General features: G+C 42.5%; 1 protein-coding gene across 1 annotated transcript in view; it reads left to right on the top strand.

Annotated features, from left to right (window-relative positions):
- Positions 1–2,097: 2,097 nt before the first annotated feature.
- The window catches only part of LOC119459306 (condensin complex subunit 2), a 72,003-nt gene continuing 54,003 nt past the window's right edge, over positions 2,098–20,097 (top strand). Inside the window, exons 1-7 of the mRNA XM_037721123.2 lie at positions 2,098–2,306; positions 2,492–2,736; positions 2,846–2,936; positions 3,006–3,095; positions 3,205–3,334; positions 10,590–10,663; positions 18,295–18,360. Coding sequence (XP_037577051.1) covers positions 2,558–2,736; positions 2,846–2,936; positions 3,006–3,095; positions 3,205–3,334; positions 10,590–10,663; positions 18,295–18,360 — 630 coding nt within the window. The 5' untranslated portion in view covers positions 2,098–2,306; positions 2,492–2,557. The remainder of the gene's footprint in view (positions 2,307–2,491; positions 2,737–2,845; positions 2,937–3,005; positions 3,096–3,204; positions 3,335–10,589; positions 10,664–18,294; positions 18,361–20,097) is intronic.

Raw genomic sequence — 20,097 nt, 5'->3', positions numbered from 1 at the left:
TGGTTCCACTTCTGAGATGTACGGGGCATGAAAGAAAGACTTCGTGTTCCATAAATCAATTCCTACCTTACTGCGATGATCAACGCAGTTTGAAATGCACTGAGGCCGCAGTATGAAGTCGTCATGAAGTGTGGTGTGATAGAAAATTTTATGAAATAGCAAAAGATGGCCGACTTAGCGGCGATTAGCTAGTGGAATGAGTGCTAGGCCAGTTTACATTGAAGTTATACTCGCGGTACGGTTATAATTAGAAATAAAAGTATAGTTATTTTGTACTAGTTCAAGTGAAGTAATAAGATTAACACGACTGGGATCCCATATTGCAGATGCATATTCAAGTTTCCAGCGAATTAGTCTTGTAAAGCTGTAGTTCTAAAGTAGACGGTGCTTTGGAAAGGTTGCGCCATAAGTACCCAAGCATGTGATTAGCACTGCTAATGACGTACTCTATATTATTGGTCCAATTTAAGTTATTTATGTGACATGACAAAATTTAAGGGAACGTTGGCATGGCAAGTGCTAGGATTAGAATTAGATCTGGAAATGCGCATGATTTTACATTTGTTTACTACAAGACGCTCATATACAGTTTGCATGAAATCAATAACTAGGCTAGTACTGCACCATAAGAGATAGCTAGAAAAGGCAAGCTCACACAACCGGCCAGCCTATCTCACACTTCACAAACTTGAGAAATCACTAAAAGCAAATTTTCTGTCTCTTCAAACAGCAGATGACAAAACCTGCGCACAGTGTGCTCCCAAAAATATTTTGAAATGTACTTGCAGAATAAGTTCAGCCATAGTCCCTTAATAGCATTCAGCTAATCAACAGTGAACGAGCAAGGGAACTTGTCTTCGTCTCGGCCCTCACAAATATGTTTGCTTGGTGAAACGTTGGCTTCAAGCTGAGGCTTCCCTTGGTCACCTCTGTTACTCAACTGAAGTGTTCATCTCCTTGCAACCTCTTGGCTGTGTTTGAATACCTATACCGAGATTCTTTTTCAACATGAAACCACAAATTCCATTTTCCACGGATCTGTGAGCATTAATTGGGCTTGCTTATATGTTGATTTAGTGTCCTTGTTTATTCACACAATATTTCCAGAAGTCCTTGTAAGCACTGCTGTCTCCATAACGTTCCTTGGTTTCCCTACGAGTACTCCACTTGTGTCAAAGCCTTTATGCCGCACCTGAACACTAAATGTGCAGCAGAAAAATATCAAGAGCATAAAATATGATGTAAAATTTAGCATAACGCCCCCCTCCTACACTTCGTGCCTCTCGCCAATGTGTTATGAGAGCAATGAGACATTGCAGCTCGAGCTTATCTTGCTGACAGTACATTTTTGCCGAGTAATTTTTTGTGTTCCTTTCTTTAATCTATCGGAAATCGTCGAACGCAGAGAATATAAAACGTCAAGCAGCACTGTACGCAATACAAGTACGAGGGCAGCTCGGCATAAATACCACTGTCTGAACCTTCGTTCTCCCTGCTTTACGGCACGCCGAACACGATGAGAAAACTTCGCTCGATTTCAGCTTTGGGTCCCAAAAAATAGATGGTTATCTGTGTTTCTGTATGTTGTAAACTCAGTGACGGACAACATTAAGTCCACCTGAGCTGTACGAAAATTGTGATCATGTACTGCCTCATTCACCATTGACAATAAACAATGTGAGCTTACATGTTTGAAGTGTTTTATTGCCAGTTGAGGCCTCTCGGTCACCTGGCGACATAATGAAGATATCTTTAGTCATGTTAGAGTACAGTACACACGAATACCTCCCCGAAAGCGGTAACAAAACACCCCAAACCAGCGAGCGAGCAGCGCGACCACCCCTACGAACCGCTACCGTAGCGGCCATATTGCTCACTACTTGATGATGATGATATTAGTTTCGATTTTGCCAGCGTCATCTCTCGGTCGCATACTTTAGTTCACAACGCCACCGCTACGCTTTTTTTCGTTGCACTGTGGAAGGTACAGTTTCCCTTCTCTAAGTTTGTATGGGTGTTCTGTGCTACTATCATGTAGTTCACAAGCGGATGTTCATTGCGCGTAGAAATGTAGTTCCATGCAAATCATTGCAAAACTACATTTAAAAAAAATGCGATCTTGGTAGGCTGTGTAAATGCTCAATAAGCGTAATAATTATAGTTTGGGTGCTCTTTTGGACATAACGTTATGGTTACATTTGATTTTTTGTGTTGGGGTCAAATTGGCGGGAACGTGCAAATCCATTTGTTTGAATTTCCCTAACGTTCTAAAACGTTGGAGTTCGTGTTAGATTGTTTTTTTGAAGGTAAGTGGCATCAAATAGATATTGAACTTATTTTATTGTGTCGCTTTGTGTGTTCGGTCGCCGCTATGCACGTTCTGTGCAGACGACCGCTCGCAGGAGCTGGCTGCACGCGATTGTTGTTTCGGCCGTAAGCGTGCTTGTGCACTAGTGCTTTGATACAAGTTGCTACTTCGACTTATTTGCAGCAGTTGCTACAGCGTTGCTTTTAAGCTGCAAAGGACGAGGACCGCTGCTTTTACTCCTTCCTGAAAATGGAGGATACTTTTACTACTCCACCGCGGCGACAAGCGAAGAGCGCGCGGGCTAGTTTTGTGGATTCGGCGTTGCAGGCGCCCAATGACGACTTCGCCGAAAGGCACAGTAGACAGCAGGAACTTCTGCAAGAACTTCATTCGCTACATATTGAATCTCCTGGAACACCGGGCAGAAAGTAAGTCATGTCGTAACCGTCTCTGAACGAAAGGTCTGTGTATATAATTTGTGTTGCCGATATGCTTGCTGGCTGTGGAAGTGGCGTGATCATTTTGGTACGTGCACAGGCGCAGGTCTGTTGGATTGGTGCCCCCGACATTCACCGATGTCCAGCTTGCTGAACATTACTCCAACTGTATCCGTCTGTCGAACGAAAACGTGAGGTCCTTTTCAAACTTGAAACATCTGACGAGTGTTTTATGCTAATAAAGCCACATTATCTTCCAGAAAATTACGTCCAAAAATGCATTTCAGTTGCATTTAATTGACCACATCAGAAAGGTCTTGCAAGCCGAAGATGGAACTACAAATTTCCAGGTTATATTTTAAAAATATATGCATGCCATTGTTTATCTTGTGAGATTGCTTTGAGAGATTATCTGATATTGGTAAAAGACAAGCCAAAATATTCATTTTATTTAAACAGAGTGCCAGCTGTACACTCGATGCCAGTGCCAAGATTTATGCTCACCGTGTGGATCATGTGCATTCTGAAGCTTTGCACATTGCTGGAGAACTTGGAATTTCATCGAGAATTAGGAAACGTGAACTGAAAGGTAAGCGCTGGTTTCCCATTTTGTTATCGGATAACATTGAATAGGAATTGTTCTGTTTGAGAACCAGTTGTTGCGTGCCACCATGGGGATGACATGGTAAAAAGTGCCTGTGTCCCGAGTTGTCTGATGGCATATTTGGCTGGTTTAAAAGTGCTCCGGGAGCACTTAAAGAGGTGCAATACAGCAACTAAGCTTCAATGCGAGCATAAGTGGCGAGTTGTGATAATGAATTATGGTGGCAATAAAAACTTGTCGCAATTAGACCCTCTTGCATGATCTTAGCAGCACTGTCAGTATGACTGTTTCTGAGCACTCAGGCAACACTTCACGAGTCACATACTAAGGTTTGCTGTGAGTATAAGTGGCTTCCTGTGAATTAAGTCTGGTGGTTGCATTAGACCTGTTTATTCACATAATACAATTATATAGCTGTTTTATATGACAGCAGTAGCACTTCCAGACACCACGAATACACCATGGGGATACACGTGTGGCTCCATTCATTCTCTAGGTCCAGTTTTGTCGCGCACCACGGTGCCATATAGAGTGACCAGAATCTTTATGTTACCATCTAATTAATTTTTGTGTAATTGTTTGCACAGTAAGTCATATATATTTAGTATGGTGTTAATACTTCTTTTGGAGCTTCAAAAGTAGTCGAACAGAAACTGTGATAATAACTCAAAGTTGTGAGCAGGGAGCTGACCCCCCCCCCCCCTCTCATCCTCTTCCACCAATATTTACAAGTGAGTCTGGCCTCCTGTGCCTGCAAAAATTGGCTGTTTTAGAGAGTGAAATGAACCTATGCAGAGCATGATGAGCTATGCAAGAAAGATTGCCTGTACTGGTAAATATGATTGGTTAACTTAAAAATGATATTTGTAGGGCTGAGTGAATATTTAAAATTGCAAATATGAATTGAATAGTCCTTGATACTTAATTCATATTTGATTTGAGAATGCACTATTCAAGATTGTTCAATATTTGTTCCTGTTTGAATATTCGAGACTCCGAACAACATTTTAGTTTCGAAGTATAGAGACTGATGCAAGTGATAGCTGTTCTGAATTATTTTGCTTCAGGAGAGCCCCGATTTTGCACAGAGGCATCAGTTGCTGAGAGGACGTACAGGGCAGAAATCTTCTGGTGAATAACTTGCAGCCATGCAATGACAATACTTATATCTTTTAGGCAGCCTATATACGAATTTGTAGTCTTGATTAAGCTAATTAATTTATTCCAGTCTTGTCGTGTTTGCATACCTTTAAACCGATATGCATAGTGCTGTAGTATCATACTTCTCTCCTTCAACGAGCACAGTACGATACGTGCATCTGATGATGTGCTGTTTCCTTGTTTCTTTGCTGCTTATGTTGGGGCACTCCAGAAAACTGAAAGCAGTTGTTTCTGATTTACAAGACCCTCAGTTGAATAGGAGTGTAGTTTCGGACGGCATTGCATACATGTATCAAATAACTACATGACCCTCTCTGTTCTTTTTTTTTTTTTTCTTTTTTCCAAACAGTCTCCACGCAAACTTCATTGCTTGGAAATGACAAAATATTCCATATTCGATTCACCATTTCGAGGTCATTTTTCTCAAGTATTTGTACTCGATTTGATTAGAAAAGTTTACTATTCCAACACCCCTAAATATTCATTATTCCCTTTGCCCACCTATGTATCCATGCATCCGACATCCAAAAAGGTTCTCATACCTACATTGGTTCAGGCACTACATTGGCGTGCGCCGCTGAATCGGAGTTTATCTCTGTTGTTTTCTTTAAAGCAGCTTCCTCTGAAGTTCCTTCTATTGCACGGGCCGCATTCCTCCTGCTTTTGCAGCTGCCATCAGTTCCGACCTGACACCTTCACAGTCACAACACTTGCTTGCTTTGCTCAAAAAACATGAAGCTTGAATTGGCGCGCATTCCACTTCAACTGAGGGTCTTGTAAATCAGAAACAACTGCTTTCAGTTTTCTGGAGTGCGCTGACATAAACAGCAAGGAAACAGCACATCATCAGGTGCACATATTGTACTGTGCTCGTTGGGAAAGACTTCGAGTACAATGCATCGTATAGAGACCGATGGCACATCCATCCTGCACCATCGACCGTATCACGTATCGCTAGCCGAAGTCACCGACATGCTTCCTGCTACGCCCTCTGCTAGACCTTGGTCATCCCCCGTTGTTTTGGCTTGCAAGAAAGACACCTCTGTGCGATTTTGTGTCCATTACCGAGCACTCAACAAGATCACATGCAAGGATGTGTGCATGCTGTGCACCCTATGCTGTGCATAGACGAAGCCTTGGATTCCCTGCACGGTGCCGAGTACTTCTCTAGTCCCGATCTGTGTTCTGGCTACTGGCAGGTACCTACGGCATGCACGAGGACAATAAAGAGAAAATAGCGTTTTCAACCCCAGATGGGCTCTACGAGTTTAATGTCTTCGGCCTCTGAACATTCGGCCTGTGCAATGTGCCCGCAACGATCGAGCGCATGATTGACACTGTTCTTCGTGGCCTGGAGTGGAAGACTTGCTTGTGCTATCTGGACGATATTGTTGTTTTCTCGTGAACGTTCCCTCAGCACATGAAACGTCTGGATGAAGTTCTCACGTACCTTGCAAACGCTGGACTTAAGCTAAACACCAAGAAATGCCATTTTGCGAGCATGACAATCAAGGTGTTAGGTCACATTGTGAGCAAAGACGGCATTCATCCTGATCCTGACAAAGTTTCACCAGTTCTGCACTTTCCTCGTCCCAAAAGACCCGAGATTTGCCTAGTTTCCTAGGCCTCACTTCCTATTTTCACTGATTCATACGAGACTTCGCCTCAATAGCGTCACTCCTGCACAATTTACTTGGTTTCAATGTTCCCTTTGTGTGGTCTCCCGAATGTGAATCAGCATTCGCCCATCTGAAGCACGCTCTCACATCTGAACCAATATTCGCCATTTTGATGAAGCTGCTCCTACCCTCCAGCATACGGATGCTAGTGGTCACGGCATTGGTGGCATTCTCCTACGGCGAGACAGCTCTTTAGGTGAGAGGGTCGTTGCGTCTGACAAACGCCGAAAAGAATTGCACCATCACGGTGCAGGAATGTCTAGCTATTGTTTGGTCTGTGCAGAAGTTTCGACCTTATCTTGACGGCCGCCATTTTACCATCATTACAGACCATCATGCAGGCTTTCGACACTGAAAAGCTTGTCTGGACCACTTGGTCGGTGGATTCTTCGTCTGCAAGAATAAGACTTTACTATTACCTACAAGTGCGGTAAAAAACACTAGGATGCAGACGCACTTTCTCGCTGTCCTCTTTCTACTACACCATGCAATGGTCCTCCAACTACCTTCAGTGACAAGGTTTCGCACGATCCCTCTTCATATGCTTTCTCGTTAGCCACTGTAGATGAGATGCCTCCACACGACAACAGATCATTTCAATTTCACCAACTTGCTGACTCTTACTGTCGGCGCATCATGACCCCCTTCAAGGAGCTTCGTTTCCGCCTATTGCCAGCCTTCATGGACAGCTGACGCAATTTAAGATTGACAACTGCGTTCTGTACTGCCATGTCTATTACCCTGACGGTCAATGCTGGGTGCCTGTCCTGCCTCACTCTCTACGTGCTCATGTCCTTCAAGCTTCTCACGACGACATGACTGCTAGTCACCTTGGTTACCTATGACGGCATCAAAGGTCACTTCTACTGGCGTGGCTTGTCCGCCAGTGCAGCAAAGTATGTCGCATCCTGCGCCCTTTGTCAGCATCAAAAGCTCCCTACATCAGCTCCAGGCGGACAACTGCAACCGGTTCCGTGTCCATCACAACTATTAGAAGTCGTCATTGATCTGTATGGTCCTCTTCCAGAGACTTTCACCGGTTATCGATGGATTGTGACAGCGGTTGACCACTTGACACGCTATGCCGAAACAGCTTGTGTGAGTTCTGCCTCAGCCTCTGAAGTTGCTGCATTCATACTTCAAGCCTTAATACTGCGTCACGGTGCTCCTCGTGTCATCCTGAGCGACCGTGGAAAAGCATTCCTCTCGCAACTCGTAGACTAAGTACTCGGAGCCTCCGGAACCATCCACAAGACTACCTCCAGTTACCATCCGCAAACTAACGGCCTAACAGAGCGATTTCATCGCACGCTATCAGACATGATAGCCATGTACATCGAACCAGATCACAGAAACTGGGACACAATTTTGCCATTCGTGACTTTTGCATATAATACCATCATTCAACTCAAGACCGGTTACTCGCCATTCTTCCTTTTCTATGGTGGTTCGCCCTCTTGTCTTGACATCTCTTTGCGCCGACTGTCAATTGATGTCCATCCTCCTGTGCAGAATATGTGTCCCGCATTCTGCGCTGTCGCCAGCTCGCCCGCATCAACACCGAAGCATGGCAACAGGACCCCAAGCAGCATTATGATGCCTCTCATCGCGTCGTGTGCTTCCGCCCTGGCAAGGAAGTGCTGTTCTGGACACCAGTTTGTAATCCTGGCTTGTGTGACAAGTTTCAGCTTCGGTTCATAGGCCCATACAAAGTCTTGGAGCAGACTTCTCTGGTTAACTATCGTGCGGCACCTGTTATTGTTCCAAATGACCGCTGCTGCCACGCTGCTGAAGTTGTCCATGTTTCCCGTATGAAGCCTTTCACAAGGTGTTCTCCGTGCCTTTGAATTGTGGCCAGGATGGCCGCTCTCGCGCTTGGGGAAATAGGTGTGGGCATTTATTAAGCTATTCTTTGTCATCTGTACATGATCATCATCACGTAGGGTTAACATGGGGTTCTTCTTCATCATCGCTTGTGGGGTTTTCTCTTGAGTGTGATCTGTGCTTTGGGCGTGGTCGGTTCGCCGCATCTCCGACATGTAATGAACGTCGGTATAACTGCTGCGTCACAATTCGTACAACATGCAGCCAATGTATGCCTACAAGCCCCTCTCCAGCACATGGAGACTTTAAGCACTGCACGGGGCTATATATAGCATTGCTACTAGATCATTGCGCAATGGTCAGCTGATAAGAGGTTTAGTTAGGTATCTTTGATACCCAGGTTATTATTTTTTTTCTGATTTTACTTTATTATCATTAGGGTTGTGCGAATAGTGATCTTGGGCGAATATTTTTGAATCGAATATCCAATAGTTGCCATTCAAAAATCTTGGCCGCCAAGTGGCCAACTGATCAAGCAAAGTGGCCAAGCCGCCGTATACCGGCATGCCTGAAGCTCGTTGCTTGTTTTATTTTGTCCGTTGTTAAAAAAAGTTGATCAAGTGACTACGATTATTATGCAGTCAACGAGCGATTTGCCGGACGCCCGATTTTTCGGACGCTTTCACGGCTCCGCTACCTGCCCCATAGAGTCAATGTATAAGAACGTCCGAAATTTCGAGCGCAAAAAACCTTCGCCATCCGGTTTTCCGGACTCTTTGCCATGACCGCAGGCCCAAAACGGCATTAATCGCAGCCACCACCGCCCCCATTTTATTATCTTGCCACCTCGAACATGCGCTCTCGCACACAGATCCGCTGGCAGCTGTAACCACCACCTTGGCAACGCTAGGCCTAGCTACTTCGACGTTCGCTACCAAGCTTTTTGCTGTTCGGTGTCCTGCTTTTCATTGAAAGAATTTGCTGCTGTTAGCAATGGCGCCGACTCCGCCTTTGTAATCCTCGCCAATGACTTCGAAGCTTGGAAAGTACGACACGTGGCTTAATGCCGTTTTCCAAAAGTCAGCTTCGCCTCAATACAGCAGTGTTATGCGGTGAAGCATACGCGAAGTATTGAGATGAAGCATGCCAAGAGTGGGAGGGGGCAATTGTCACGGGACACGGTATGTATTCCTGGGCGGCTATCCTCGTACGCGTTCGAAAAGCTGGCGTTCGATTTCACCTCATGCGATTGTCCAGGCCGCGCCAATATCGCGGCCTAGGCCAGTCTTTTCAAACGCGTACAAGATAGTGGCCCTGTGAATTACAGATGCGCGTGCACCCGTCATCTTCCATCGCTGCGAGCAGCGATACACCTAATAAGTGTACTGGCAGGCCTTCAGAGCTATTTTGGACGTGCCTGTGGCGATTTGAGCCCTTGGGGGCAATAGGAGGAGGAGGAATAAACATTTATTGTGGAACCAGCACTTTAAGATGGCCGGGCCTAAGCCTCCCATGAGGGGACGTCGAGGGTTTGCCTCGCCGCCACCTCACGGGCGTGCTGGGTCGCCCAGGTTTGGTCGTCGAGGGCGGAGCTCCGCAGAGCCTCACGCAACCTCGACGAGGGGGTCATGGTGTTAATGTGTGTGTACTGTGCTGGGCACTCCCACAGCATATGCGGAAGCGTAGCCGGGTGAGTGCCACAGCACCGGCAGTTGGGGGTATTGTAAACTTCAGGGAATATAAGGTGGAGGCGGGCGGGTGAAGGGTACGTATTTGTTTGTAGCAGACGCAGGGTGGTAGCCTGCGCCCGGCTGAACTTGGGGTGAGGTGGAGGGAAGGTTCGGCGACTAAGGTAAAATGCCTTAACGAGATAGTTGTAAGTAGTCAGACTGTCCCTGGTGTCCAACTCGTCTCCAGTGTCTCCGGCGCGGTTGACTAGTCCTCGCGCAATGGAGTGGGTGACCTCGTTGAGTTTGGGGAGGTGTGGGTGGACAGTGCCCGCGTGGGCCGGGATCCATGTCAGGGAGATCATGCTTTCTTTAGAGTGAAAGACATAAATTAATTTTTTCCGGACTGGTCGATCTTTCTTACGTTTTTACGGCCCCAGGGAGTCAGAAAAATCGGACGTTGACTTTGAAAGCTCCGATTTCCACTATAATATTTATACAGTTTTGCCAAACATGTGAGTCTATCTCTTATTTTAAAAATTGTGCCTTACTGATTATTAGACAGTAAACAAACTCGCGACCGTGATTTTGCAGCACTTCGAAAAGTATGAATATTACAACTGCTCTTGAAGTGAATATCGAATAGTGTAATATTCAAAATTACTATTCGAATGTTCGCACAACACTAATTATCATAAAATATATTTGACTTGAGACTATCTTCAAATTTTATTTCATCTTCGAATTTAAAAGAAGGTTCCTGTACTACTGCCAGTAGGTGGAAAACTGCAAAAAATTGCTTGTTTGGCCAAATATCCACTTGCTCTGTGCTAACGCACAGCAAATTAACTGTTATTTCTTCCCATGGGCTGCTTTCTTATCCTTTTGTTGCTTGTTTTATTTTGCTAGCACAACCCAAAAATGAGGATCCTGACCAACCAGAAGTGGGTACAAAAGGCCGTGCAAAGAGAACTAAGGGCCGTGTAAGTAGACATTTAACTGAATTTTAGCTTGGCACTCCAGCATAGATAACTTAGGTGTGGAATCTTGAACACAGTATAATATCACTGCTCAAATCATTGCCATTCTCTGTGCTAGTGGATCGCCATTGTGGTGGCCATCATGACTGTGCAAGGTATCCACAAGGTATTATATCTGTTACCAAGCTTTTGGAACAATAAAAACTAAAAACTTGCTTTGTGACATAAACAAGGTGACAGCAGGGCAGTTTGCAAAGCTAATTTCGCAATCAATGTGCATGTGTGCATTGTATGAGATGAAAGATGTAAACCTGACTCTTGTGATGAAACCACATTCAGCAGACACACTTGCATGTGCAATTCACACTTTGTGTTCAATTGAAGGGCTTTTGCCACCATTGGTTGGGCAAATATGCAATACAAAGAAGCACATTTGTGAATTTGGAAAAGCATATACTAATGAAAGTATCTTTCCTATTGGGCTTAGCTGTGTAATAATAAAATTAACCATTGTATTTGAATCCCCTGGTTACATGGACACTCGCTGCAGTTAGCCCCCTATGCTACACGAGCAAATGGCCAATGGGAAATGTAATTTAGTGATATTTTTTTGTTGTTAGCTCTGTAGTAAGAATAAATGTTAAAATAGCAGTGCTAGCTGCCATACAATATAAAATTGTGCAGATCTATCACAGATCCTGAATTTAAGTGTGAGCTCTTCGGCAGGGCAGCAGCAGTACCCAGCAGCCATGGTCAGGAAAATCTAGGAGGGCTTGCAAAGAAAGCTTGCTTTAAAAATTGTAGTGGTAAATGTGTCATTTTGTATGTTAACCCCTTAATGCCCGATTTATTTTAGCCAAACAAAAGAATTCTAACTTTGTTATTTACCTGTCTTTTGCCCTTACATCGAAAAAGTAGACTGGAAAGCTTCGTTGCGCTGTTATATTTGTCAAACTTGGTATTTCGGTCGTGAAATTGTGACACTGGACATTGGGTTTGTCTTCGGGCAATGCTGAACATTTATTCAGCTTGGACATGCACTTAAGAATGAATACTCACTTTTTGTCTTCTTAAACATGAATTTCGTATTGCTTGCACAAGTGCTGATGAAAATTGAAGTTTTTGTATTTACTGAGGCAGAGATGCACATTGCAATTGAAGTGCATGAAAATTTTGTGTCTTTTACAGTAAGGTTGTTTGCACCTTTGCTGCATGTCTATTACAAGTGTTCAGTGCCCCATGTTGTCTTCTCTGACACTCTCAGTTGTCATTACTGCTGTTCTTGTTGCCTTTTAAATGTGGCACATACACAGGAGGGGGAATGGACCAAGCTTTGCAGTGGAAACAATATGCAATGACATTCTTCCTGTTTACTTGATGTGAAACCTGTATGGGTTTCCTTTGTAGCTTCGTGTTACAATCACAATCGGATGGATGACAATTTTTCTTTTCATGAACCATCCTCCACCTTCTGGGTTTCTGCAGAACTGATTTGGCATACTGAGGCAGCTTTCACAACTCTTACCTTCCATTGGAAGACAAGCCAGAGCTGCTTAATCCATGAAAAGTGCATCCATTAATGAAATGAGCACAACACCCTGCAACTAGTTCAAATCCTTCTTCAAGCCATGCGCCTGCACTTACAAATAAACAAAGCAAACGAGTGTCATGCAAAGCCACGCACTCAGTTTTGCATTGCAGCAGAACCCATGAAATGTAGGATTCAAATAACCGCTAGCACACTGGCGTATCAAGAAGGTGGGCCCTGGTGCACTGCGCCAGGTAAATAGTGTAGTGCAGTGGACCCATGAAATATAGGATTCAAATAACTGCTAGCACACTGGCATATCAAGATGGTGGGCCCTGGTGCACTGCGCCAGGTAAATACTAAATAGTGCAGTGCAGTGGAACCTCGCTGATACGATTCTGCATAATATGTTTTTTGGGATGATACATTTTTTTTCTTTTCCCAATAATACAATTTGGTTGAATAATACACTGGATGATACGATTTTCGGATGATACTTTATTTTTTGGTTCCCGTGAAGATCGTATCGAGATTCCACTCTATGTATTTGACTAGTAGTTAGAAAAAGGCACTTTACCAATTATTTCCCTCCATTGCTGTGTTCTTAATATGTCTCCATGTGCACCCATGCTATTTTATTCGTCATGACTACATGCCGCGTTAATACTGATTAAAACGCACTGCTAGAACAAGACGCACGAAAAAGGATGTAGAAAAATGGGCACCTTGTTTCTGTTTTTACTATGTCCTTTTTCTTCGTCATTCTTGCTGTTCCTGTGGCACACTTTGGTCATTGTGTACAACCTACTAGCCCCAATCTTAGCTCTTGTGTTATACATATTCATATGCCCATTGTTTATGCTTACACGGGTTTCCCAGTTTGCCTTTTTTTTTTTTTTTTTTTTCCAGTGTGTGCCATTTTTGCTGCTTCTGAAATTTTTTTGTGTGTTCTTAAAGTCAACTATATATGCTGCCTGGTTGGGTTGCTTCCTGGGCCACTGTTGTAGTGCCTATTTTCTGTTTCTATGTCAATGTGATGAATGTTGTCCTGAAGAGGATGCTCGCATCTTCAAAACAATTATATTAGCACTCTCAGCAGGTAAAAAAAACTTGCAGAACTTTCTTTTGACACATATCTCTACAGTTTAGCAAAAACTTTGTGGAGAAATGTTTTGCAAGGAATAAGTCGTTGCCATATGAAAGCACCACGTTGAACTGAATTCTGAACTGAATTCTCTCTTGAGCATAAAATATTTCAAAATGCCATTTATTTCAACTGGTTATAATTACCAATTTTTCTTTAAATTTGCTCAGTGGAGGTGAACATTCTTAAATAGAAGTTTTCGTTTGTGGGACATATATTCAGTAGTGGAACAGCTGTGCCAATTGCGCCAAATTGTGCCGACACCTACCTTAGCTCTATTCTGCTCTAAAACGACATTTTAGCGCGGAAATTGCGCTGAGCCTGTGCCAAAGAAGCACAAGAGCTGCCTTGATAGTAAAATGGAAACCAAAACCTAAAGGGCACCATCATCATCATCGAGTAGCCATAGCCACAGATATGGCCTATATCATAGGTCCTCCATTTGCCGTTTTAGCTCTTTTGTTGCATTAATCTTTGGTGGAGGTTACAATGTTATGCCACTGTGCACAATGCAGTCTTGTTTGTGCCGTTTCTGGTGTAGTCCGGTATTCCTCATACTACTGTAGCATGGAGCTCGCTCAAGGAGGCTGTCAGATCAAAAATAGCCTTGCAAAATGTTCGGTCGCACATTTTTTTAGTATAGCTGACAGTTCCACTTTAGAAATTCTCAGCATAACAATTATGCTCATTTGAGTTAGATAAATGAAAAATATATATGTCTGCAATCTCAAAAAGACAGAAAAACCATTTAATTTTTGCCCTGCTGGTCTAAACACGACAGTTGCGCGCCTTCTCTTTCCTTTATCGGTCCGATAACTACGTATGACTTTGCTAGTGGAAATGAAAGCAGAGCAAAAATTGCTGATCGATCCGGTAACTACGTATGAGTTCGCTTGTGCTTGAAAGATTGGAAAAAATTTTGCAGCAGGAAATCTGTGAGGCGACGTAATTTAATAGTGATGTCATTCTGTGATTTTCAGGGCCCCTTTAAAGCAGAACCTTGGCTAAGGCCTTTGAAAGTTGTGCTTGTTTATAGTGACAATCTATCTACAGTTACTACTAAATATAACAAGACTAAGGACAGGACTCATGTAAAGGCTGCATCCCCTAACGCAGTCGAAAATTTTCAAGAAAAACAGTGGCAAACAAATAATTGCATTTTATGTATGGTGCCGTTATCTTCGCAATCAGTGCAGCTACCAGATGGCAATAACTGCGCCTGCACGTCTGATGGTTGCAGCGTGCTGCAACCGTTAGATGTGTTGGACCTGTTGGATGTGTCCATGTGGAGTCTGACACTTAACCTTGGAATGGATCGCATCAGACGACCATGGCAAAACACTGACCGGACTGCTAAGGAAGGCGCCTTTTGAGCTTGTCTGCTTAAAAACCTTGAAGTGTTGTCACACATTATCGCTAAAAGCTTCAAGATTACAGGCGTTTAAATGCTATGGACAACACTGAAGATGACTACCTCTTTGAAGGTGCTGATGAGCTGTGTCCTACCAACAGCCACGGTGAATGTGGCGGCAGGATGAAGACTGCTAACAAATTCCAGATAGCATGCTGTTTTAATGGCAGAAATAGTTTTCTTTTTTGCATATCTGGACTAAAAATTGAATTGAAGAAAGTGCAGCCCTTACAGGAGTATATGCAATAAATGCAGTTAATGTGGCTAACAAAGTCACTGTGGTTGGGTTTTCTCTGTACTTATGACCTTTAACTAGGCTGTAGAAATGCAATATATTTTCGTTTAGGTAGTAATAGAGAATGTTACACAAATGCATAATTATTTAGTTCTTATTGTGAATTCTTACATCGAACAAAAGTGCTTGAGATACTGACAGACAAGGACATTTCAGCTCTTCATGCGGGCTGTGTGTGCCAACAACTTGGGCACAGTGTAACTGCATGTTTTTTTTTTTTTTTTTCATTAATGTAATTTTTTAGTTCCTGGAAATTTATTGCTGGATAAGGGTGTTCTTTAACTGTAATAACACTATTGGCAAGTTCATTTGACTGTTATGCTTGATGCTCTTTATAATTGGGCACCAGCCATCGAGCTTGACCATCTTCAATTTATTTCTAAAAGTTGTACTTGATCTTGTTATTGTAACAAGTGTTTTGGCAAAGCACTTCCAGTTAAAATCCATTTAGTTTCTGGCCATTATTTCGTTTTCTCAGAGGTTGCGAAAATGTTAGCTGGAAAAAAATGTCAGAAATTGAATGTTTTTTTTTTTTTTTTTTGCACATTGCTTCAAACTTTCCTTTATGATTGATCAAGTTTTGTATGTTGAGATTACGGTGGGATGTATAATTTATATTTTTATTTTTTGTGGCACACTGGCATGAAAAACATACAGTCAACCACATATAGGGATTTTTATAAGAACCTTTGCGCTCTGAAAAGTCATTTTTGAGACATTTTCTGCTTGGTAATAATGCAGATGAACAGTAAAAAAACAACAAAATTATTGCAACTTGAAAGAAAAGTGCATGATAAAATGCTTAAAGTAGTGAAAATAGCGTGAAATTTCATTTTTCACTGGAAATTGCATAGTGAGGTGGTCGAAGTAAAAATATAAGATGCCGTGCACTCAGCCATGAAAGAAAGCATTTATTTCTCGGAATATAAGCAAAATGATTTTTGTTTTAAGCGTCAAATTCATTTTTGAAAATGAGCATGCGGTGCCTCTCTGTAATGGCTCTTTGCTAGGCGGAAGACTGTATGAGTGCATTTACTACGGTGTGTTGAACTAACGCACAGTCTTCCCAGCTATCAGGTTTTTGGAGAAAAGCAGAGGAAGTGCACACTGAAGCACAAGGGGTGCCACTGTTGTGTAATAGGACTATGTCTGGAGAATTGGTGCTAGATATAAATAATGCTAAACTGCGGCGACTAGGAACCTTTCAGATGTGACACAGGGGCACTGAAGAAGGGGAATTGGAACAGCAAGGATATGAGTAGAATGTCTTGATGGGGTCATGATTATCATGGAAAATTATGTTGGGAACATAGAAACAGCATAAATGCAGTCTTCTGATTTTATTCACGTGCACGTGTGTGGCTGCTTTTTTGGAGGATCAAAATATCTGAAATCATGGTCCACATTTGCAGGTCCTGCAGTGAGCAGGCTGGTTGGCTCTCTTGCTGTTTGTCAGCTCATGTTCCCACTCACAGCATCTTGCTTTGCTTATGTAGACCAAATGTCACTAAGATCTGGTAAACAACTTTCGTGGCACAATGCACATTTTTAGGACGGCGTTTCATTCCAATAGAAAAGTTTAAAAAAAAAGAACCTATTAACCCTCAGCCACCATGAAAACGATTGTAGTGTGAAAGCGAAGTGGAATTTTTTGCCACTTCTCATAGCTAATGTCCAAATCCATGCCCTAGCGACAGCTCTCTGAATAACACCCACCCAAACTTGCGCATCTAGTCTCTTCTGCACCTGCCACTAACGATCAGCACTCATTGCATAAGAGGGTGCAGGGTTTCCCATCCACACTACAGCTGATCTGTATGCTGTAGAAGTGCCGGATACATGCATGGGTGCTCATATTCAAAAATTTTCTTGCGTAAAATAGTGTATTTTGGTTAAATTTGGAGAAATAAATGCTGACTTTCTTGGTTAAGGAGTGTACTGCATTTTATATTTTTACTCTCAGCACTTTTCTATGGAATTCAAGACAAAACTTAAGGCACTATGCTATTTTTTGCTACTTCAAGCATTCTTTTTTTTGTGCGCTTCTTTTCTGAAACACAGAATTTTTTTTTTTACCACTCTTGCATTCTTTCCAAGCATAACTCGTTCAGGCGCCAATTAATTTCACCAATTAGAAATTTAGTTTCACCACATTTTTTTGTATCTTCAGAATCATAAAAAGCATACTGCTGCAACGTGAATGAATTTTCAGTTCATCAGTGAGTTTTGTCAAGAATACAGAATGTGGATTTCATGTGACAGCTTTCTACAAGAATGTCAGATATGAGAAAATCAACTATTTCATGTGTAGCACACTTCAAAGCAGCCATCCAGCTACTTGAAATTGTAGGGGTCTTCCCCAACCCGTAGCGCGTATAATCGCAGCTACGTAGGGTTCGGGCGAATAAGGCAACAAGCGAGTCAACTCAACGTTTATTGCTGTGGGCAATAAAACACACTTGCAGAGGGAAGTTCGCTCTGTATAATAAGATCTAAAACATTGTGCAAAACAATGAAAGAACTGACTCCTGCTACATGGTGACATTCTGATACTGAGATCAAACACCCAGACGTCTACCTTACGACTCGTTTTACTAAAGTACCTTGCACATGTTATTCAAGCTTGCTGCATAAGTTCATTCAGATGTTTGTGACACATTTGAAATATAACTATTTTCATCTGTGCTTTGACTTGTGATGCACCTAAGATTTGTGCACACAGCACCTGAAAGGAATAAAGTATCTCAAAAGTGACGCTGTAGACAGCACAAATGTTTATAAAAAATTCTTGGTAAATGGGGTTAATTTTGCAGTTTTTCTTGCCAGTGTAAGCACATAAAAAATCAAACAAAAATGATACAAGCCATCACTTCAACAAACAATGCTTTATCAATCATTCAGTAAAGTTTGAGAGAAATGTGAAAAAAAAAATTTTTACACATTTTTTTCAAATGTTTTGGTCACCTCTATTAAAAGAAAATGTTGGCTAGAATACTAACAAAATTTGTTTAACCAAAGGTACCTTGTGGACCACTTGTTAAAATAACAAGAGCAGCCATGATTTTTTTAGAAATAAATCTGAGAAGGTCAAGCTCAATGTCTGGTGCATTTGGTATGGAATGACCGAATTATAAACATTGGTTAAGGTGTGTGTATTTGTGCGTCTTTGTATGAAATAATGTCTACATGCACTTTTTTTTTCCCCCTTTGTTTCTGATTCACCAAACGATATTAATTGCAATGATGCACTTTTCAGGGTTCCTCTACACTGGTGCGGAATGTGAAAACAATCACGATTGAAAAAGTGGAAACTGTGAGACCTGTAAGTGCTGACTCAGTATTTTTCTGGCTTGGTTGTAAATTTTTGTAAAATTTACAATGTTGTAAAATGCAACAACTCTGTACAAGATGTTTCACTGACCTAGCTACATTCTTGTTGACACAAAATAAAGCGGTTCTTGATTCCAGCGGCAATGTAATAAATAGTGTCGGTGGTTCTATCCTGGATCATTGCATGATATGTGCAGTAAAACTTGTCATCGCATTGTTATGATGTTGCACAGTGCAGGGGTGGGACTCCTGGGCCAATTGCGCCATTTTGATACAAACTCGGATTCCTGCGCCAAACTGTGCCAAACACGTTGCGGCATGGCCTCCTCCTTGTAGAATTTTTTGAGGTATCAAATACATGACTAATAACTGCATTGCCAATGCCATTGTGTATTAGATGCTGCAAACGAATTCTTGAATGCTATGCACTGTCAAGACAAGTAAAATATGTATTTTTTCATAAAAGAATATATTCGTGTGTCCCAAAAATTATGGCAGAATTAACTCAAATCAATGCTTCCATGTTTTTTGTCTATTTAATAAGTAAAGAAAGTAGCACACAAACTTTAGAACTATATCAGTTTGAAACCAGCAAAGCAGTGCATACCGCTGACCTCCGTTTTGACGCATATCGTCGACGGTGGCTTTGTGCACAAGAAGCTTTGACCACAGCTTTAGAGTGGACATGTAAGTGCTTTCAGAGCTCATTACACCTGTCCAAACGGCGCGAGCATCGTATACGGTGTTTGTACTAAAAGTGGGGCTAGAAATCGGGATCAGTGTTCTCTTCGTTTTTTATTTGGCAAACATTTTGAAGCAGCGGCTTGTCATGTTTCTGACTCTGTAAAGTTCCTCTGTGCGGCCATTATCTGATTGTATATTTTCAGCCTAATCGCTTGTGGGTGTGCTCTGTTGCGATAGATTTGTTCTTGCTGCTCAAAAAGCTTGGAATGTAAATGTTCTGTACTTAGTGGTAGCTTGTAGCTAAGACGTATTATCGCTAATCCCTCGCTTACTCTGGACCGTCACAAAACGTTCAGCTTCAAACATATTTGGGTCTTGTCGGTGTAGTCGCCGTCACTCATGCTTCGGCACATTGATTCAAGTGTGCGCCCATTCACTTATTATTGATACGTTGGCAATAGGGAGGGCGTAAGTTTGCGTGCAAGTAGGCGTGGATGTGTGTAGATAACGTGCGAGAAGCTTACTATGCCAGTAAGTGGCACTCCTTCCTTTTGTAACGAGCGGTACTCCCTCTTAAGTGCCGACGTTCCGGAGTTGAAGTCCTTTATTTGGAGGTTAGCTATACAGCGCTGGTGGATGAATTGTCTTTTTGATCCTCGAGGAAAGCCATGCATCGCAAAGGGTGGTAACACAGGCAGTCCTTATGTAGCAGCGGCGACACAGGTTGATTCCATTCCTTAATACAATGTAGACCGCTTATAACGTAAGTCGCGAATATCCGCACTATAAGCGGTACCACATTATAACCAAAGCAACAATTTTCAAGGCCCGCACATATGCAAAACATGTGCAGCGAGCCGCCACTCGTATGCGACAGTCGAGGAATGTGGCTAGAACGTTTGCATTCAATTTACAGTTGAATCTCGTTAATTCGAACCAAATCACGCGGCGGCGCCTCCGACCGGCATTGCTCTGGCACCGCCATAGAGTAAAAGCTTAGGGGAGACCCCTCAATGTCGCGCGCGAACGAAACAAAAAAAAAAAA

This window comes from Dermacentor silvarum, chromosome 1 (assembly GCF_013339745.2).
Source record: "Dermacentor silvarum isolate Dsil-2018 chromosome 1, BIME_Dsil_1.4, whole genome shotgun sequence".
Classification (NCBI taxonomy): Eukaryota; Metazoa; Arthropoda; class Arachnida; order Ixodida; family Ixodidae; genus Dermacentor; species Dermacentor silvarum.
Note: the sequence above shows the minus strand (reverse complement) of the source record. Positions and strands in the feature narration are given on the sequence as shown.